The sequence below is a fragment of the Telmatherina bonti genome, assembly GCF_933228915.1.
Source record: "Telmatherina bonti genome assembly, chromosome: 19".
In the NCBI taxonomy this organism is placed as follows: domain Eukaryota; kingdom Metazoa; phylum Chordata; class Actinopteri; order Atheriniformes; family Telmatherinidae; genus Telmatherina; species Telmatherina bonti.
This window is the reverse complement of record NC_136617.1, coordinates 12,153,021-12,172,774: the sequence shown is the minus strand read 5'-3', so window position 1 is coordinate 12,172,774 and position 19,754 is coordinate 12,153,021. Positions and strand designations below refer to the sequence as shown.

General features: G+C 38.2%; 1 protein-coding gene across 2 annotated transcripts; it reads left to right on the top strand.

Annotated features, from left to right (window-relative positions):
- The first annotated feature begins 964 nt into the window (after positions 1-964).
- On the top strand, positions 965-19,590 carry LOC306769649 (ATPase family AAA domain-containing protein 2-like). Of its 2 annotated transcripts, none has more exons than XM_079258334.1 (28): positions 965-1,133; positions 2,277-2,365; positions 2,615-2,643; positions 2,984-3,077; positions 3,318-3,375; positions 5,904-5,961; positions 6,063-6,179; positions 6,507-6,573; positions 6,974-7,051; positions 7,720-7,828; positions 8,021-8,136; positions 8,360-8,534; positions 8,992-9,080; positions 9,690-9,849; positions 10,075-10,165; positions 10,258-10,572; positions 10,684-10,801; positions 10,968-11,154; positions 12,081-12,266; positions 12,431-12,566; positions 12,644-12,840; positions 14,789-14,948; positions 15,312-15,434; positions 15,564-15,647; positions 17,584-18,036; positions 18,641-18,774; positions 19,092-19,220; positions 19,452-19,590. In XM_079258334.1, exons 1-28 carry the CDS (start codon positions 972-974, stop codon positions 19,482-19,484), a joined length of 3,747 nt encoding a protein of 1,248 aa, XP_079114460.1. In that variant the 5' UTR covers positions 965-971; the 3' UTR covers positions 19,485-19,590. The 2 variants fall into 2 exon arrangements, with proteins under 2 accessions (XP_079114460.1, XP_079114459.1); XM_079258333.1 differs by having other exon boundaries at positions 5,904-5,976.
- Positions 19,591-19,754: the final 164 nt, after the last annotated feature.

Genomic DNA, 19,754 nt, shown 5'->3' with positions numbered 1-19,754 from the left:
TAGAGCACTTTTCTGTTGAACAGTGGTACAAAATACCTGTCAACAGGTGCAGAAGTCTGACTTAGAGGAACAGAAGACACCTGATTGTAGCGGAAACATTAAAGGATTGTTCAACAAAATATTAGTTTATGAGTGATATAATATGTAATAAATTATCTAATTTGTTTGCTTTTCAAAAAATATTTCTATTGAACCAGAATTAGAAAATAATGTAATGATTTTCATAAATTTTTTTTATTTATTATTACTTTAGTCATTTTTAGCTTATTTTACAAGCAGTCGTTTTTTTTCCTCCTTTAATGAAAGGGTTTATGAATAATATTATACTGTATATAATATAACAATATATAACAATAAAATACATATAGTTTGTTTCCTCAGTGTTTGAACCCAGCATAAAGTATACTGTGACACAGAATTGAAAGTAATTTATTTACACCATGAATTACACCAGTTCTTTCCATTTTATTATAGATTATTTTAATTTATCAGTAGAAAACGTTTTGTTACTTTATTTATATTCGAAAATAATGTAATGATTTTCATAAAATTTTTATTTATTATTACTTTAGTCAATTTCAGCTTATTTTACAAGCAGCTGTTTTTTTCCTTCTTTAATGAAAGGGTATGAATACATATGAGCACAACTGTACATGTATGCTTTTGAGCCTTTTTCATTCAACTAACACGTACTTTACGTCATGACGTCGCTAGACGGCGGCAGAGCTCCGCGTTTTGAATCGGCGGAGCATTCTGCCAACTCTCCGTCGGCTTATCAAACTGTGTTTGGGGTGTGTTTGAGTTTCAGCTCTGCCTCTACAGACGGTGCAGAGGGTTGTTTGTCTCCGCAAAAACAACTGTAAACACTTGGAGGTGAATATGCTGGCGTCTGTTCCTTTTCACTCCTTGTTAAATAACCTGTAAGCTAACGGTGACCATCTCCGGTGTCAGCTTGTGCGTGTGTTGTTACCATGGTGACGCGTGGCGGTAGAGGTCTTAGGAACGCGGATCAGAGCGGCGGGCGGCCACGGGGAAGATGCAGGATGGCCAAAGACTCCAAGACCCTGTCACGAGTTGCCCAAAAAAACCGGAGGTGCACATTTACCCGGCTGAAGGAGTGTGGACTGTCTAATGTGAGTCTACATGTAACATAATTCAAGAAGCTTCGCTGCATCTTTTGAGTTTTAATTGTACACAGTTTGTTTATGAAGTTATTGAAGCCAACGAACACGTGTGGAAGTAGATATTAATGGATAAGATTTATGTTAAACATATTAGGGGGAGAATGTTTAATTTGATCAGGGTGCATTAAACATCACCAATGATGCAAAAAGACCATTTTCATCCCATAAATTTTGATACATTTTTTTTAGGTTAGCCAATATTTTCTATGGCGTATAGATGAATATTATGTAACTATACAAATCTTTTTTTTTTTTTTTTTTTTTAACTTTTGTCATTATTTGTGGAATCTGTTTTAAATACTTAAACTCGTGTCCTGCTCTTGACATACTCTTGTTCCATTTAAATGCAACATTTGCATTCTTCTGGATAAACAAACTGCAACCTTTGGTAATTTTAATGTTTTATAGATTAAAACATTTTAAATGCGAGTGGTTTTTGGAATGTAAAGTAAAAATATTAAATTATAATCAGAGAGTCAATATTGTTAGTTGATGTATAATCTGCTTGTTTGTTTTTTGTTCAATAATACATACATACATATATATATATATATATATATATATGTATATATATATATATATATATGTATATATATATATATATATATGTGTATATATATATATATATATATATATATATATATATATCTGACAAGTAATACAGACTATTTACAACAATCTGGAGTCCAAAAAATTACAGTGACAAAGATAATCTTCATAGTCGTATACAGCAGAGTAAGCTTAGTCCAAAATTACAAACGCCCACATCTTGGTATTATTAGCTGGTTGACCACTTAATATGCTGAATGAAGCATTTAGCAATTTAAGCGTTGAACTTCATGACAGTACAATAAGCAAAATAATAACCAGGCTTGGCTTGACATCAAGACAGGATGTGTAAAGGATGTTTGATGATCAGAAGGTCCATTTTTTATCATTTTCTTCGGCTTGTTTTCGTATTTCACATTTGGAAGCCAGTTTTCTGGGATGGCTGCTTGTTGGCACAACAGAAAATAAATGAATGTTATTCATTGTTAAGTGTGTATACGGCAACAAGGGGTGACGGCGAACTAACATTTGAAGTACTTTTAGGGATTTCTTACTGAGGACGAAGACCAAGATTACTCTGATTCAGAAGCACACGAGGTTCAGCAAGTGAAACCAGAGAGGACTCGCATCAGGTTAGTGGTCAAGATTACATATTCTGTTTAAAAATGTCCTGTGTTGTTTTTCTGTGAGACATTTTCGTGCTTCTTTTCATCCAGGAAATCAAGTACTTATTTAAATTAATTTTCATATATTTTTATCTTTTAGAGCTTAATTTTCATTCAGGAAACCGTTGTCTGCATGCCAAATACACATTCAGTACTAAGACAAATCATTCAATAGTTTTCAGTTTTCTCACACAGATGTTTGTCTTGTGCTTATAGGAGATCTTCAAGGCTGCTGAGTTCTGTTGGTAAGTTTTGAAGTTTTCTTAAGAAAGGGACTCAAGGCAGACCTTTGTGTGTATTTTTTTCTTGGCGTGACTTTTAACTTGTATTTTAGGATATAGAGATAAACTCTACTCAGTGACAGTTGTTATGAACCCTCACACTGACATCCGCTTAAGAGTTTTTCTTTTCTAACACAGCTCTGTCTAAGAGCCTAAAGATCATGAGTAATTTGTAAAGATTTCATTAAAAAAATTATTTGGAAGTATTTGTTTCTCACATAGTGGGGAACCTCCATCATTAAATCCAAAAGACTAACAATATTTGTCAGAACTTCTACTGAGTTTTTGCAACATATCACTCCAGGTGGCAGGAGGAGTGGCTTGAGGAGAAGCACCAGACCGACCAAACAAACCAGCAGGTACCAGGCCTCCAACATATTCAATGGGATCAACAACAAGTAAGACAGCTCTGTGGTTTTTCATGTTGTTGTTAGGCCTGAAACCATTGGTCATTTTAGGCTGTTTTTTTTCTTTTGCAGCTTCCTTTATGGTGATATTCAATAAATGTGTACATTTAAACATTCAGGCATTTTTTAAAAAGTTGTTAGGCTTCATTATCCTTGTAGTGTTTTGTAAAATTTGGGTAAATTAATAAATAATGACTTTCTCATCTATACTTTCATGGTTACTACAATCAGGATTGACCCAAAGAAGGGGGACAACATGAAGATCAAGAATAATAACAACAAAGAAGGAGTGAGTAACTCAGCTTGAGATAGAAACACTGATCTGCAAATAAAGAGAAATGTTTTCTTTTCTTATGCATTTGTAGTAGAAGCTTTGACCGGAGAGTCTTTCCCAGCCTTGTGTGTTTGGTCTTGAGAAACTTTTTGTTTGTTTTTTTCTCTACACCTGTGAGTGTAGCAGGTTTGGATAGTTGCAGCTCACTTTGTGCATTGACATGCAGATACCTGAGTTCACCATGAGCGTTATTCTCTTTCTGTTCCGAAACAGGTTTTCTCCTTTAATTTTACTAAATGTAGCTCTAAGACAGTAATTTGTTTTCCTTCTGTGTAGCTCTGATTTGAACGGTTTAGCTATATTAATAACATTTATATGAACTGAAATAATTAGATTGATTGGAAACTGATCCTACAGAAGCCACATGTTTTAGAAATGAAAGTAAGGAGTAGTCCACCATTCTCGATAGCAGAAAAAAAAGATGAAAATCACTGTGCGTGCAGCCTCCATCCATGTTCAGGGAAGGGCTTGCTGGGTTCAGCAAGTGCATACTAAACCACACTATGCCAGTATTACACCAGCTGGGGTCTGAAGTTTTAGACTCTGGATAACTCTGATCTGTTTGAAAACCTTTGACCACTTAAGAGATTAAAGAAAACAAAACTAGGCAAAGAAAGCCCAAAATGATTATGCTCCTGAAATCAACTATGAGGCAAGAGTGGAAGATTTTGCTTTCAAACTTAAGTAGTAAGTCTTGTGAGAGTTTTGTGATGTAACACTCTGTAAAAAGAGATGATGCAACAGTGGTAAATATGTTTCCATATAAGTCTCTGTCTCAGTGTTTCCTTTAAACATTTCCTGGAATCAGATTAAAATTAGCAGCATACTGTTTAAATTGAAATGTGTCCCTGATATTTTTGGGTCATTTAATAAAAGAAAGTGGAAATTATTTTGTTTAAAGAAATTGCTATTAAAGCTTTCTGCCACACAGATGAAGCTACATTTACTTGATTTTATTATCCATCTATGTATTTCTGCTGTTTCTAAATGTAGCTCAGCTTTGGGCAGAACTCCTGAAGCTGTTGCTTTTTTTAACCACATGTCGAGACTTTGTTTACATTCTGCAGAAGCTTTAAAACCACATCTCACATTTTTGTCTAAACACACTCAGTCAGGGTGGGCAATGCCTCTCTTATCAGCTCACTACGAGCACGGTACACCCTGTCATCCTTCTGCTCTCAGCTCATGGTGGGGGGCCTGTGCCTCTATCAGCTGCCAGCATATTGGGGGCAGCTGAAGCCTCAAGGAACACCAGCCTTTATTTTTGTTTTCATGAGTTTATATCACATTAAGTTTAGAAGTTTAGAAGGCAAAATTTAGATATTTGGGTCACTGAGCGCTTTTACAATTTCCTATTCAGATGGATCAATATTGCTTTGCAGCTTTATGGGCAACACTGTGTTTCAGTCAGTCCCTCTGATTTAATTGACTGAAATGGTCTCAGTGATAACACAAATAAGGCTGAATGTTCTAATCAGAGATACCACCTTAATCTTCAAAAAGAAAGACACTTTTACTGTTTGAAGACATGCGAAGGAGATGGCTCTTGTTTCACAGCCTTTACATTTGCCATTCTGGACTAATCAGTCAGACTCCAACTAACATTTTTATCTTATTAAAATGAAATGTGGCTCTGTTGATTGATGTGTGTTACTGTAATGACATGTAGACACTATTTTATGTTTAATTCTTGAAAATGCAATAAACATGTAGGTATGAAAAAACACATTCTCATAAAAAAGCAATGGAAATCAATCTGTTTTCTTTACATTTGTCTCTGAAATCTACAAAATGAATCAATTAAAAATTGAAAAGTAAGTGATGTGTAGTTTTTTTCTGTTTCACTTGAGACAAAGTTTTCACACCGGAGGAACAATCATTAAATGTCAACAAATCTTAGCGTAGAAATGAGTGATCTTAGAAAGGGTTAATTTTGTTTATCTGTCACTGAGGTGCTAAAGAGTAAACTTTATTTCCTTTGCTTCAGTTTGGTTGTGTGTCCACAAGTAGAGAAACAAATAGTCTTCTTATTTGTTGTTCCAATGGCTGGTTTCAGAAGGAATCCATCAACCATTTCAGAGTAGACTTTGTCATGTCAAAGCACTTAAAACAGAAAAGAAGCAGATCTAGCTTATGTCCTATTAAGTCCAGTCATAGCCCACTGTACTGCTGTGTGGTTAAATCTTATTCATGTGTGGCTTTTAATTATAATTATTCCAGTTAAGTGTAGTTATATTAATTTAATGATAGTTAATTAGAAAAGTAGCTTTGGTAAGGAAGCCATCATATTGCATCAATTCTTCACTTTGAGTAAATCCAGAACTTCCTTTCCTCAGATCCGTTCTTTTTAACCAACATTAGTTAAATCTGACAAAGCTGCATCATCGGCCCATAGTTTTCTTTCAGTCTCCAATTTTACATTTATATTTTAAATGAAATTCTCACAAGTTTCTCACTGTTTTTTTTTTCTGATTAATTTTCAGAAGATCTACTCTAAATCTCAGAAAAGATCAGTCCCGCCACAGAGAGAGCTCAGCAACAGTGAGGACGACAATGGTTTGTTAAATTCCTAAAGCCAAGAAGGACAAGCAAAGACAGGGAGATGTATTTATTTTCTTCTTCTGTGGTGTTTTCATGAGCAGTTGATGAGGACAGTGGACGTGGAGCGACTGCAGATGAAGACAGCAACTCTAGCGTGAACCAGAACTTTGATGCTAAACTGAGCCGGGCGTCTTCGCTCTATCAGGGCCCCAGCAGTGGTGAGTACCAGCAGACATCCCAGGGACCACATCAAAATATGTACATCTTATCTACATTTTTTTTGTTACACAGTCAGATCATTGATATGATTTACAAAAGGCCAGTCCAAAGAGTTAAACATTTTAGTTTGTTGTGCATCTTCAGTGGGCAGAATGTATCAGTGTCATTAAAGCAGTGACAGTATGCTTTTGCCAATTCATTCTTAGGAAATAATCAACCAGAGATAAATCTGCAGAAAAACACTACAAGTATTATTTAACATGTTGAAGTCCAGAAGTTTATAAATTTCCAGTTTTGATTATTTTATTTGCTCTGATGTTGTAAAGAGTTTCTGAGAGGAACCTTTCGGATCAGCGCCTCTGGACCAAACACAACCCGCAGAAAAGCCTTCAGGTCAGACTCTGAACACATCTAACAGACGTCACAAACATATATGTGTAGCTTTATACAGCTATTAAATCACTGCTGCATTTCATTAAAAAAGAAATAAAATTTATCCAGACTTCATAGTACGTTAGCCAAACAGCTTTATACAGTACAGTAGCCTACAAGTCAAAGGTTTGGGCAAAATTGGAGAAATTAGTAGTGTTCATCTTGTGTGATTTATTTGATCCACATAAGTCTGTAAATCAAAATAAGTTGTTTTTACAAAAATCCCAACTTTCTAAAGAAGGAGCCAAACTTGTCTAATCAATAATTAAATGCCACAATCACTCCAAGAGACACACACAGTCACACTTTTCCTTTGTCTGAAACACTCACCATTCATATTTTGGTTTATTCCTTCTACCAGATCTAATCAAAGTGCGTGGTCCAATCATTCTGATGATGATGATGACTCCAACGATGAAGAGGAACAGGCGTCCAGCAGGTCGGTAGACAGACCATAAACATCTTGACCCAGAGCTCTAACAGTGTCTTTCTCTCCTGTTCTCTTGAACAGACTCATGTGCAACAAGCCCCCGCTTTAGGTTTATACACTGTGAAATGTTTTTAGTTCAGGTTAAAGGCCACACGGTATTTCCCTGCCTGGAAGACTAAACTACAGAGGAGAAAAGCTTTCCAGGAAACCTTGTTTTTAGATGTTAAAACTGTTTCTAAGCAGCATGAAGTAAAAGCTTCAACATCATGAAGAGCAGCTTGCTTTTAAGTTTTAACTCATGAGACTGGATATACTTAGCTTTTGTTAGGCATGGAGAGCTAGCAAAATTTAAAAGCATCAACATGTAGTTTTATAAGGAGTGTTATCTACTATAATGTTTTTTGTCCCAGAAACGTGTAAACTGGTCCTACATGGAGAAATGATGGTGAATATCTGAAACTCCCATTTTAGAGTTTAAATTGGCCCAAAAACCAAGAAAAGTCTTAATGTGCCACATTGTTAATCCCATGAGCTGAGATAAACCCTGATGGGATTTTATAAACTCACAACCTCTCATCAGCCAATTTGATTGGCTTTTTTTAAATTGATACAAATGATCAGTAAACTAGTCTGATAACCCTAATACTGTTGATGTCACATGTTCTTTTTTCTTACAGTTCTCGCTCTCTTGGTCTGAATGCTGATGACGTTCTTGGTACTCAAAGAGAAAAAATAGCTGCAGGATCACGTCTGGCAGATATTGATCCTATGGCCATCGATCAGTCAGTGAGTTGCATTATATCCTCAAATCAGTCAGTAAACAATCTTTTTACCTCCTGCAATCCCCTCCTTGCAGTTTGTGTAAATTTATAAAAATGGCTCCATCAATCTTCCCCATTCTGCCCAAAATTTCTTCTGCTTCTCTGTTGACTCTTACATCCTTTCTACTTTGTTTCTTTTCTGCCCTTTACTTTTTAGGTGGGCTTTGACAGTATTGGAGGTTTGTCAGGTCATATCTCAGCTCTGAAGGAGATGGTTGTCTTTCCACTTCTCTACCCAGAAGTCTTTGACAACTTCAAAATCCAGCCCCCCAGGTGACACACGGTGCACAGCACTTTGCTGCTTGTGAATGAAGTAAATACTGGATAGAGTTAAAACAGTTTGCAAGCCTGCACCAAGTTGTGAAAAAATATCTCTTCTCTCCATTCTGATGGACCTGAAACAGAACAACAAGAATCACACAGAACAGGCTGAAAGTAAACCAGACAAAAGCTTAATACATGAAAAAAATAATCAGGATATTCTTTCTCTCTCCAGAGGCTGTTTGTTTTATGGTCCTCCTGGGACCGGGAAAACACTAGTTGCCCGGGCGTTGGCCAATGAGTGTAGCCATGGTAACAGAAAGGTAGCGTTCTTCATGAGGAAAGGAGCTGACTGCCTCAGCAAGTGGGTTGGCGAGTCGGAGCGGCAGCTGCGGCTGCTGTTCGAACAGGTAACTGCAAACTGATGTCACCTTGCTGCCTCCTGCTGGCCAACTGCAGAACAGACCGTGATGAAGGGCTCAGTAACCACTTGACTTTGCAATTCAGTACTGCAACCTTATTTTTAAGTACTTTTCACTATTTTTAGAAGGGTTAACTCCTTGGATGGATTGAATAAAGAAGCCACTGAAACTAAGCTAAATACATTTACACTTAAATAGTTTTCTGTTATTCTCTGTCATTATTTTTTTCTTACCAGGTTAGTGTAATTTTTCCAAATTCTAAATAACCTAAAATATGTCTAGGGAAAATTTAACTTTTTACCTTTTGTTTAAGGGTATCTGATGGTACTAAAAAGCTAAAATAGTTCTTCCATTCAGTCTCAACAAAAAATACAGAAGTCAGCTAAATGACTTCTAAAATTGCCTCTCATCTGTTTTTTTTTTTTTCTTTTTCTCTTTTCATCAGGCTTATTTGAAGCGTCCATCTATCATCTTCTTTGATGAGATTGATGGCTTGGCTCCAGTACGATCCAGCAGACAGGATCAGATCCACAGGTCTTTGCAACTTTTTCATTGTTGTCTGTTTAGCAGCAAGCATCTCCCACACAATAACACTACAGCCAAACAAGCAGAACTGTTCTATGTTTCTGTGTGGATTCTTTCTCATTCAAATCATTGTGATTGTAGATCATATAGTTCATGGTACAAATCATAGTATTTAATGTGAAAACAAAGGCAGTTGTTTTAATTGGGTCTGTTGAATATGAATCAGGTCTCTTCCAACAGGATTCTTCAGTTATAGCCGAGTCTCAGGTTAGAGATTAGGTTTCTAGATCTGTGACCAGCTCAGTGTTATGGGGACTTTTAGAGTCATCTGTTTCAAGAAGTGAATTTATATTAAGTTGTCTCAGAGGGAATATGTGGACACCGCTGGAGGAAGCTGCTGAATGATTATAAAAACCATCTCCTTTGTTTATTGTGGGTTTAGCATAGATGATCATAGCCTAGATCTTTTACCCCCTTCAAGCCAATGGTTTCTTCAGGAATCTCAGAGAAAATCCAGTTGCTACTCCTTTATTATGGCTTACTTTAACTTTTTTTTTCTTTTTTACTTTTATCTTTTTTGTGAAGACTAAGAGTCAATGACCTTTTTAATCCCTGCAGTTCCATCGTGTCAACACTTCTGGCTCTGATGGACGGGCTGGACAGTCGAGGAGAAGTTGTGGTCATCGGTGCAACAAACAGGTTGGATTCCATCGATCCAGCACTGCGCCGTCCAGGACGCTTCGACAGGGAGTTTCTCTTTGGCCTGCCAGACAGAGAGGTGACACTTTACTTTGCAGTATTTCTGCATCTAGTTTTTACATAACAGTGAAAATGTATTTCTGCTTCAGAGAGAAAACATACTTAGGTTTTGTTCTCTACAATCCTCTCATTTTGTTATGTTTTCCACCTGACTTTTCATTTTTACTTATTGATTCAATCTGTATTTGTTTATTAGTAACTAAATTCCATTAAACTAAGCCATCTGTGGGACTTTGTATTTCAGTCTCGTAGAGAGATTCTGAAAATCCACACCCGGCAGTGGAAACCGACCCCGTCTGAAGATTTTCTAGACGAACTGGCTGAGAAATGTGTCGGTAAGAGATGCTGCAGTGAAATTTTCTTTAGTGTTTCATTATATTTTTCTTCTTTTGCTTGATAAACTCGATGACTCCCCCTTCGCTCTCAGGTTACTGTGGCGCTGACATCAGGGCGGTGTGCACCGAGGCGGCGCTGTGCGCTCTGCGTCGTCGCTACCCACAGATATATGGCACCTCACAGAAACTCCTGTTGGACGTCTCCTCCATCTCTGTCAGCAGCTGTGACTTTGTGGCAGCTATGAGGAAGATGTCTCCAGCCTCGCACCGCTCCGCCGCCACTCCTGCCAAACCTCTGTCACCTGTAGTTCACCCACTGCTGGGGACCGCCCTGCAGCACATCCTGGAGGTTCTGCAAAGGCTGTTCCCACACGCGGAGCAGGGGATGAAGAGGAAGAGGGAGCCAGGTGAGTCAGACGTGTTGGTTAGAGATGGATTAACACATTTCAACTGCTTCACAAACACCACTTGTCTTTTTTTCTTTGCCTTGTTTGTGTTTTTTTTTTGTTGCTCTTCAGATCTTACCTCTGGTGTCCTTGACGATGGTCTGATGTGTGGAGAGGGCGAAAGCTCCACAACCTACAGCATCTCTGCACCCTCCATCTCCCAGAACAAAAAATTTCTCCACTTTGTCCAGTGAGTCAGCTCTTCTTTAAGTCCAGGATAAATCTTCACCACTGAGTAAAATATATGGACAAGCATGGTGCCAAATGAGAAGATTTGTCTGGCTTATTCATAATTTTTATAGATTCTAAGAACTGTCATACCTTCAATTAAATACCTGCTGCGCTTCTTCTTACAGGAGTGCAGTCAAACACCCGATGTCTCACCGCCCACGGATGCTCCTGGTAGGCCGACCTGAGTCTGGTCAGACCTCCCACTTGGCTCCAGCAGTTCTGCACGCTCTGGAGCGGTTCACTGTGCACAGCCTGGACTCTGCTGTGTTGTTTGGAGTCAGCAGCACCTCCCCAGAGGAAGCCTGTGCACAGGTGAGCTCTCAAAAAAACCTCAAATGTTGTTCAATCTTCATTCAGAAATTGTTGGAACAGGGATGCAACGCAAACCTTTAGGTGCCACCAGAGTCCAGTTTTACTCTGCTCTGTGTTGTAATATGCTTCATGAACCATGTTGGGAGATACATCTACTTTAGGAAATAAATTTACTTCTTATGGTGTCAAGTAAATTAACTCCTGAACTTGGTAAGTCGGTAAATTCAGCATTCAGAGAAAGTTAATCTTGTCAATACATCAGTTTAAACAATCAGTCCATTACTACGGCTATTCACTCCTCATAAAATCCCAGAGATTGTTGAAAATCCACATTTCTAAAAATTCTTATCAAGAGTAAGAGTGAATAAGAGAAACAAATATTTGTGACTAAGAAGTTATGAACTAAGAATTTATTTAATTTCTCTTGTTTTGTAATATTTATGAATCAGGTCCAACTGTTAATTTTTCAAAGGATTGTTCATCAAGCTGTAGAGAGCTGAAGGTCAAATGAGGAGGTGGGGGACTTTTCAAATCAAACCAAGAAAGAAAAAATGGATTTGCTTAGGCTTTTGTGTCCCATATTATCTCTTAAATATGTTCATGTGAATTTAAGTTTAATTTAACACGTACTGCACAGTTTACCTTTTAAAGGCATAGTAGACAAGGAGGAAAGCCGGACTCTTCGTCTTGTAAACTTCTGGATAAGATTTCAGGCACAGAACTTGTGACTCTTTAATGCCATCAAGTGGTGACAACTGGGAACTGCAGCATGATGGAAAACAAAGATTATTTCTTTTATATGCAAAACTCATGATATTAATAATAGTCATCCACGTTAAAAGATGGAGAACCAACAGAATATAGTGTCAAAATGTTCTGTTATACAAGAAATCAGTTTATAGGAGGTCCATCTCTCTGTTTGTCAGGTGTTCTGTGAAGCCAAGCGTACTTCTCCCAGCATCCTCTACATCCCCCACTTGCAGCAGTGGTGGGAGACGGCAGGGTCTGCACTCAGGGCCTCTTTCCTCAGCTTGCTTGGCAGCATCCCCTCCTTTTCCCCTATCCTTCTTCTTGCCACCTGTAGCTTCCCCCATAAGGAGCTGGATCCAGAGGTGAGGACTGAATTTAGGCTCAGATAAATATTCTAAGAAGAACAGAGTTTTTTTCCTCCAAAATTCACTGTAGATTCTTGAAGAGATTTTCACCTTTTGCTAACATCAAATTTTGAGATAAATGTCAACCTAGTACTTTGAGGTGTATCTTGTTCTATCCTCAGATTAAATCACTATTTCGGGAGGAGTATGGGGAGGTTTACACCCTAAGTGTTCCCACCCGGCAGGAAAGAACCAATTTCTTTCAGGATCTCATTCTGAACCAGGCAGCTGAGGCGCCGCCATCCAACAATAAAGCACGTAAGTGAGATGTATTTCATTTGCTCGGAAAGAAAATGCACCGCTTTGAACATTTTACGTTACTCTTCCTCCACCAGAAACTGAGGCTACAGAGATCCTCCCTCTGGCTCCGCCACCTCCCCCACGTCAGCTATCAGAGGAGGAGCTCCTTCGTCTAGAGGAACAGGAGGAGGACGTACTAAGAGAGCTCCGCCTGTTTCTCCGTAACATCACGGAGCGCCTGATACTGGACCGACGCTTCAAGGCCTTCACCAAACCTGTTGACATGGAGAAGGTAAGTGGATTTTATTTAATATTCTGAATAGGCCTGTCACTGTAACAAATTTTGCCATTCGATTAATTGTCTCAGAAATGACTGCGATAGACGATAAAATTGCACAAAGTGATTATTGTTGTCATTTTGAGACCATTTTCAACTAAAATAACAATAATGCCATAATAAGTACAAGTACACCTTTTCAAAGATCAACATACTTCCAGTTGTGGAATTGCTGCTTGTAACATGTATGTTCATCCAGGCAATTCATACTGACTGTGAAATGTTTGACAAATTTTTCAAAATGTTGTCATTTTAACAATATTAAAGGCCAGCATGGCTGTACCAACCACGCTGTCTGAGTGCACGCCATGTTGCACGGTCCTGTTTGTATTTAATTTGTCGTTTAAACACCCCGGTGATCGAGGAATGTCGGGAAGATGGAGCTAGCCTGTTTGTCAAGGTTTTATTTCCCAGCTGGGAAAACTGCCATTGATGATTGGTTTTTAAGTGCAGATGGAAGCTTGTTGTATTGCTGTGTTTAGTTCATATTGTCTTAAAACAAATGTGTCATGACCCGTCTCAAAAGCTGTCTCAAAACAACTTTTTGTGTGGTTGCAACATATAGTTGCAACCAAAGTAAACCATAATTTATTAAACAAAGCAAAATGCCCTACAAAACCTAAACGCAAAGAGAGAAAAGAAAGACAAATGAAAATCATTATGTCCGGCAAACTTATTGCGCACATTTTTTCTTATCGTGCGATTATTTCACTTATTGTTAATTGCGACAGGCCTAATTCTGAAACCATCCGTGTGAAAGCAGAAAGTCAGAATGGCGATGAAAGAAAAAGAATTCCAGTCAGCTTGGATGTGATGTTTTCAGCATGAATGATGTGATGCCAAAAAAGGTTGAACAGTATTAGAAAATAAATGAGCTGTTGTTTGTCCTGCAAGTGACCTCAGACCACAGAGAAGCTCTGCAGAGTTAATAATCTCTCTCAACCCCTGAAAGGAGTCCTACTTATAGTTCTCCCCTGTTAAACCTTAAATAGGTCGTAAACTGGGCTCCTTTTACTTGTATCATCACCACAAGACTGTCATTTATTTTGCTGACATTTTTAATAAATTGTCATACACAAACCTTTCTGCAGGACACATGTCAGGCTGAGGTGTGACAAGCTTATCTGTTTACAGTATAAGAGTTGTCAGTTTGGTACTCATGGTTTTAAACTCTTAGGGGTCTGAACCTACACTATACTGCCAAAAGTATTCACCCACCCATCCACATGATTAAAATTAGGTGTTCCGATCACTTCCAGGGTCACAGGTGTATAAAATCTAGCACCTCGGCATGCAGACTGTCTCTACAAACATTTGTGAAAGAATGGGTCAGTTTCAGGAGCTCAGTAAATGCTGCTGTGGTACTGTGATGGGATGTGATACTGTGTGATACTGTTACCTGTGCAACAAGCCCGGTGGTGAAATTTCCTCGCTACTAAATACTCCACAGTCAAATGTCAGCGGTACTGTAATAATTATAAACAATACATTCATATAATCTTTGTCTGAACTCACACATGTGCTTCTGGAAGAATGGTCCAAAATTCCCATAAACACACTCGGAAGCCTTGTGGAAAGTTTTCCAAACAAAACTGGGAAGGACTTTAAAAATCGGTACTTTAAAGTGAAGCTGACAGCGGCGCTCTAAGTGACCTGACTGTTTTAAAACATTGAAACTGTGAAAGTCATCTGATCACGCAACTTGATCAAAGACTTAAGGGATAAACAAATAATAGATGGTCATTACAGATAATGTGTTGCAGAAGGATAAGACTGGTTTATGATAAATTGCAGCTAAAAGGAAAACAGGCTGTTGACATGTTGGTACAGAAACAAGAAGAAGGAAAAAGAAAGAAATGTTATTTTCGGTAAAATACACTAAACCTGTCTTCATTATCTCCAGGTCACAGACTACTTCATGGTGATCAAGAAGCCCATGGACCTCTCCACACTGCTGACCAACATCGACGAGCACAAGTATATCACCGTCAGTGAGTTCATGTCAGACGCAGACCTCATCTGGAAGAACGCGCTCGAGTACAACCCAGATAGCAACCCTACAGGTGAGACCACTGTATCATCCTGAAGAGCCAGAACAGCTAAATATTATCATGCTAAGTATCTGAATTCCTCTTCACCGGAGCACCAGAGGCTCCATAAATCATTACGCTGACAGGCTCAGATGACTTTAGGCCTTCCACAAGATGAAAAGTGTTTTTTTCTCATAGACATTTCATCAATCAGATTTTCTGGAAATCCAGAAGATTTTTCTTTTTTTTTTTTTTTTTTTTTTTTTTTTTTAAACCATAATTTGATTTTAGGTTTTATCAAGTTAAAAAGAAGCAGATTTACTGTGCGCACTGGAAAAGAAAAGCTGATAAAACACGTTAAACAACGTATTTTATGTGAAACTGTGTGTGTGTCAGACCGCCATATCCGTCACCGAGCGTATGCCCTGAAGGACGTGATTCGAGCCATCATCAAAGATGAGCTGAATGAAGACTTTGAGAGAGTCTGCGAGGACATCAGAGAGTCTCGAATCAACAGAGGTGAAACCTTCTTCTTCTCTCTCTGTTTCCAGCTTTGGTTTAATGAGCTGAGGGCAGAAGTTTTAACTCAAGACGTTGGTCTGAACATTTCTGTGAAAGACAAAGTAAACCTAATGTCTTTGTTGGCAGAGTTTTGTCGGACCGGGGCACATAGAGTGGGCATCAACTGTGTCTGCAGATCAGCATTCTGCAGGAACTGTCCTGGATCTCGAAGTAAGTGGAAAGAAAAAACATGTTCATGCTTTTGCTCCTTTTAAAAGAAACTCAAACTTATTGGTGTTAATACATTTAAATGACCCACTGATACTAAAATATTTTATTATAAATATGATACATTTGCCATGTTGGTCAACTATTTCAAATGTGAAAGCACCAACAAGCCCCAAGGTGTCTTTTCATCATGATATAACCTGCTGACTTTTTATATTTTCTTTATTAATGGCATCTCTCTGCATGCAGGTAAGTTAAACAAGCACAGCAGCTCTCAGTCACAACATGCAACACTTTATTTCTCTGATTTAGCTCTCACCAGTGTGCAGTGAACCCGGGAGGCATTCACACCTCTGATGATGCACAGACACAAATCATTTTGCTCAGTTCTCTCAGATCTTCATGTTTGTATTTTGTTTCAGTTGATGTCTTCATCCTTCATCCCTTTTTTTTTTTTTACTGCAATCAGGTTGAACTTGGAAAAAACAAACAAAAGAACAACAGGAAAGAAGTCACATTTATCTCAGTAGAACTGCTCAGTTTTATTTGACATGACTGCTACCCATAATTCATTGCAGTATATAAACAATATCAAGCTACTGGTGATTTTTTTTCTCTAATGCCATCATTCCTAAACTCTGGTACATGTACCACTGGTGTTACTTTATCTCCCTTTAGCAGTACACTAAATTATCTGATATCAGCCTATTTGCAAATCACAGAGAGCAGAAACTGTAAATTACTAAAATTTTGTACTGTAAGTCCAATAAAACCCATTATATCTGGTTTTCCATGGTCAATCAATGTCACACAGTTCTGGGAGAACGTGTCAGACCTGAGCCTACCAGTGAAGCTGGCAACACTGCTCCAGATGAGCTGGTTTTACTGTTTCCATACTGCGAAAATGTCACGTGATCCAGTCAGAGATGGTCACTGATCCACGGAAATTGTCTCTGCTTTCACATTCTGCTTTATCTGTAAATTTCATGTCTGCAAGTTAATTCTTGTCTTCATTTGCTGCCATAAAAATAAACCCAGAAAGATGAATGGAGAAATCGAAAAAATAAGGTTAATATTTATTAATCCAGGTATTATAAGACTGCTATCACAGAAGTGGGAGCATCTCTCTCATCAGGCTTATCAAGAACAGATTCTCCTCCTAATAACTCGCTGCTCAACATTAACATTTATTTTAAGTATTCAGATATTTTTCAGATAAATTAGTTTGTATGCATAATGCACTCACTTGCTATTATTCACGCATGAGGACAGAAATATTTTTTAGCGGTCTGTAATAACACCATCATGACTGGGTCACATGACATCACTGTGCTTTTTGAGGTTTCATTAATGGAAAGTACTTTTTAAATTGTGCTGAAAAAATATACTAAACTTGGCTGCGATGAACCTTTTTTGTGCTATCTAAAGACAAAAATCAAAAGGATCAAGTAACCAAAATAGTCTCAGACCCCTCAGGGTTACAAGGCCTCTGCTGAGGAGTTACCCTTCAGCTGTGTGACAAACTCTTACAGTGATAGCTGCCATCACTCAACAATAAACAATATTTTCCTTTGGATCCAACGTACCTCTGTTTGCCATGTGCCTGATGGCAAAGTGTAGATCTCTTCTGTATTTTAATGTCAGTCATAAAGCTGGTTCTTGAAGAGCTTCTTATCTTCTAAAATGGTACATGAAGTAAAAAGTATCATATGATGCTGCAGAGTTTTTATATAAACATTTGAGCTACAGGAGAGGAAGAGGCAGAGAGGAGAAAAGTTAAGAGGCAGAGGAAATTGAAGAGTCAGGAGCAGATGAAAGGATTAAGTGGAGAGAAATGGAGATTCGGAGGCACTCAGCCCTGAGTTTCTGCTCTGTATAATGAAGCTTCCTCTTCTCTCTCTACCCTCATCCCCAACCTCCATCTGACTTTTCTTTCTAGCGTGTAAGAAAAAGCATTACAGAAGGCACCGAAAATCCAAGTGGAGCACTGGTGTCATTCCAAAACCTAAGAAAAAGAAGCAACTCGTCCAGACTTCAACTTCCTGCTCCTCCATGTCCAGCAGCGCCAGTTCTGAGTCGAGTTCAGATGAAAACGAAGCTGTTGAAACCAGCGAGGACAGTAGTTCTCCTGAGTCAAGCTTATCCAGCTGGTCAGATAGCAGCGATGAGGATGGAATCCACCTGACAGATACCATGACCAGGTACCACCTCAGCTTAAATGCTGCCACAGGAGTCCGAAACGCCCTGATGAACGGGTACCACCACAAACCGCTTGACAGTAAGCCGGCTAGCCGAGCCCCCAAACAGAGGCCAAACGCCCGCCAAACAAAAGCCTCAAAGCCTGCCCCAACCCCAAAGAAGACATTGAAAAGCAGACCTTTGGACAAATTAGGTTTGTATTTCTAATAAAGATTTGCAGCGGGTGCTGGACCTCTAACTGCGGCAGTGTAAACATCTTACTCTACTAACCAGTCTTCACCAGACTGCAGCTGAGCTTCAGAACAGATGAAGTGTTTACACAGGTAGTGAAGTTGCTGCTGCTGCTTCTGCTTGTACTGCTGCTGAGCAAGCTTTAATAGGCCAACGCTTCCCGCTCAGAGACAGAACTCTGGCATCGAGCCAAGCAGACGCAAGCCTGGGATGTGAACAGAAGCTCCGACATCCCAACACAGAAATGTATATCTGAAGTCTTTAAGAATGAAAGATTTTCTTTGGTTTACTCTGCATGAAATCATTTCGAATTGAAAGATGTTGAGAAAACAGGTCTTTTTGTACTTTTAGTGGAGTTTATGTCTTCCTTCTGCAAGATGAAATTATTTAAATGAATGAATCATTTCAATCGATGACCAATTTCATTTTTCTTTTTTTATTAAAACAGCCTTGTGTGTGTGTGTTTGCTGTATGAACCCCTGATAAACCTGACATTTACACACATTTCAGTACTTAAAAAAGTAAACAACTTTGCTTCTTCTTGCTCTCCATGCATTTCTTCTCAGAGGGGAACAGAAAGCTTGAGACAAGAACCAACAAGAAAGCCTCACAGCAAAAGCATCAGATCGATGGGGACAGATCTGTGGAGGCTCCTGATCACGGAACAACAGCGCTGGTAGTCGACCATAACAAGCTAAAGGTGGGGCAATCGGGCTGTCTTTAAAGCCTTTGGAAGGCATTACATGGTGTGTTTTTTGTTTTTTTTTTTATTTAATTTAATTTTATTTATTATGAATTATCCTTAAGCAAAAAATATATTTAATGCATCACACAAATTGAGTATGATGCCTGTAAATAACAAAAAATAAATCTGAAAAGTAAAAAAAACAAAACAAAAAAAAAAACCAACAAAATTGGAAATTATTCAATGTCTAAAACAAGACGCTGTGGAGGCCTTATGGGAGTTATATAGTTATTTAAATATTGTGTTTGATCATTTTACTTGGTGTTTCTCAGGATTTGCTGAACAGAGTTGTGGCTAAAACAGAGGGCGCTGCGGTGGAGCCTCTGGAGAAGCTGTATGCTCTGCTGGCTCAATGCATCTATAGACACAGAAACAACTACAACAAGACGGAGCTCATTAAGGTATTACAACTACACAGAGCTCATCTTTTATAGTTAACCTGTTTCTAAGTAATCTCACATTTAGAGGAGGCCAGATGACACAGCTCTATGATGACGCCTCTCATGCTAACTTATAAAAATGCTAACTAGCTGATGATAAATTGCTAATATGAATTGATATTATGCAAAATTGGTTAATTCAAGCAAAGAGTATTGATTAATCTCTTGATTTTTTGTTTGTTTGTTTTTTAGGAAATGAAGACAGAAATTGACAACTTCTCCTGAAGTGTTTTAATAAAACCTCAATTTATTTAAATGTAAAAAAGTTTAATGCTCTTGTTTATTTGCATTAAGGTATGTTCATAAAGCACACAAAATATCATAATACCTCAATATTTATGATGTAAGAAACTATTTATTAAAGAGTATTTATTTCTGTTAATTACCATGTTTAAAAAACTATTATTGACCATGGAGTGTTGATTGATTTAATCGTGTGATCCTTAATAAAAGTGTTTAAGGTTTAATAACAATAAAAAAATAAAAATCGTTGTG

Bases quoted from the DNA above. Each gene is read 5' to 3' on its own strand.
- LOC306769649 (XM_079258333.1), top strand. From the start codon at position 972: ATGGTGACGCGTGGCGGTAGAGGTCTTAGGAACGCGGATCAGAGCGGC. The intron at 2,366-2,614 runs GTTAGTGGTCAA...TTGTGCTTATAG, and splicing joins CCAGAGAGGACTCGCATCAG to GAGATCTTCAAGGCTGCTGA. The intron at 8,137-8,359 runs GTGACACACGGT...TTCTCTCTCCAG, and splicing joins TTCAAAATCCAGCCCCCCAG to AGGCTGTTTGTTTTATGGTC.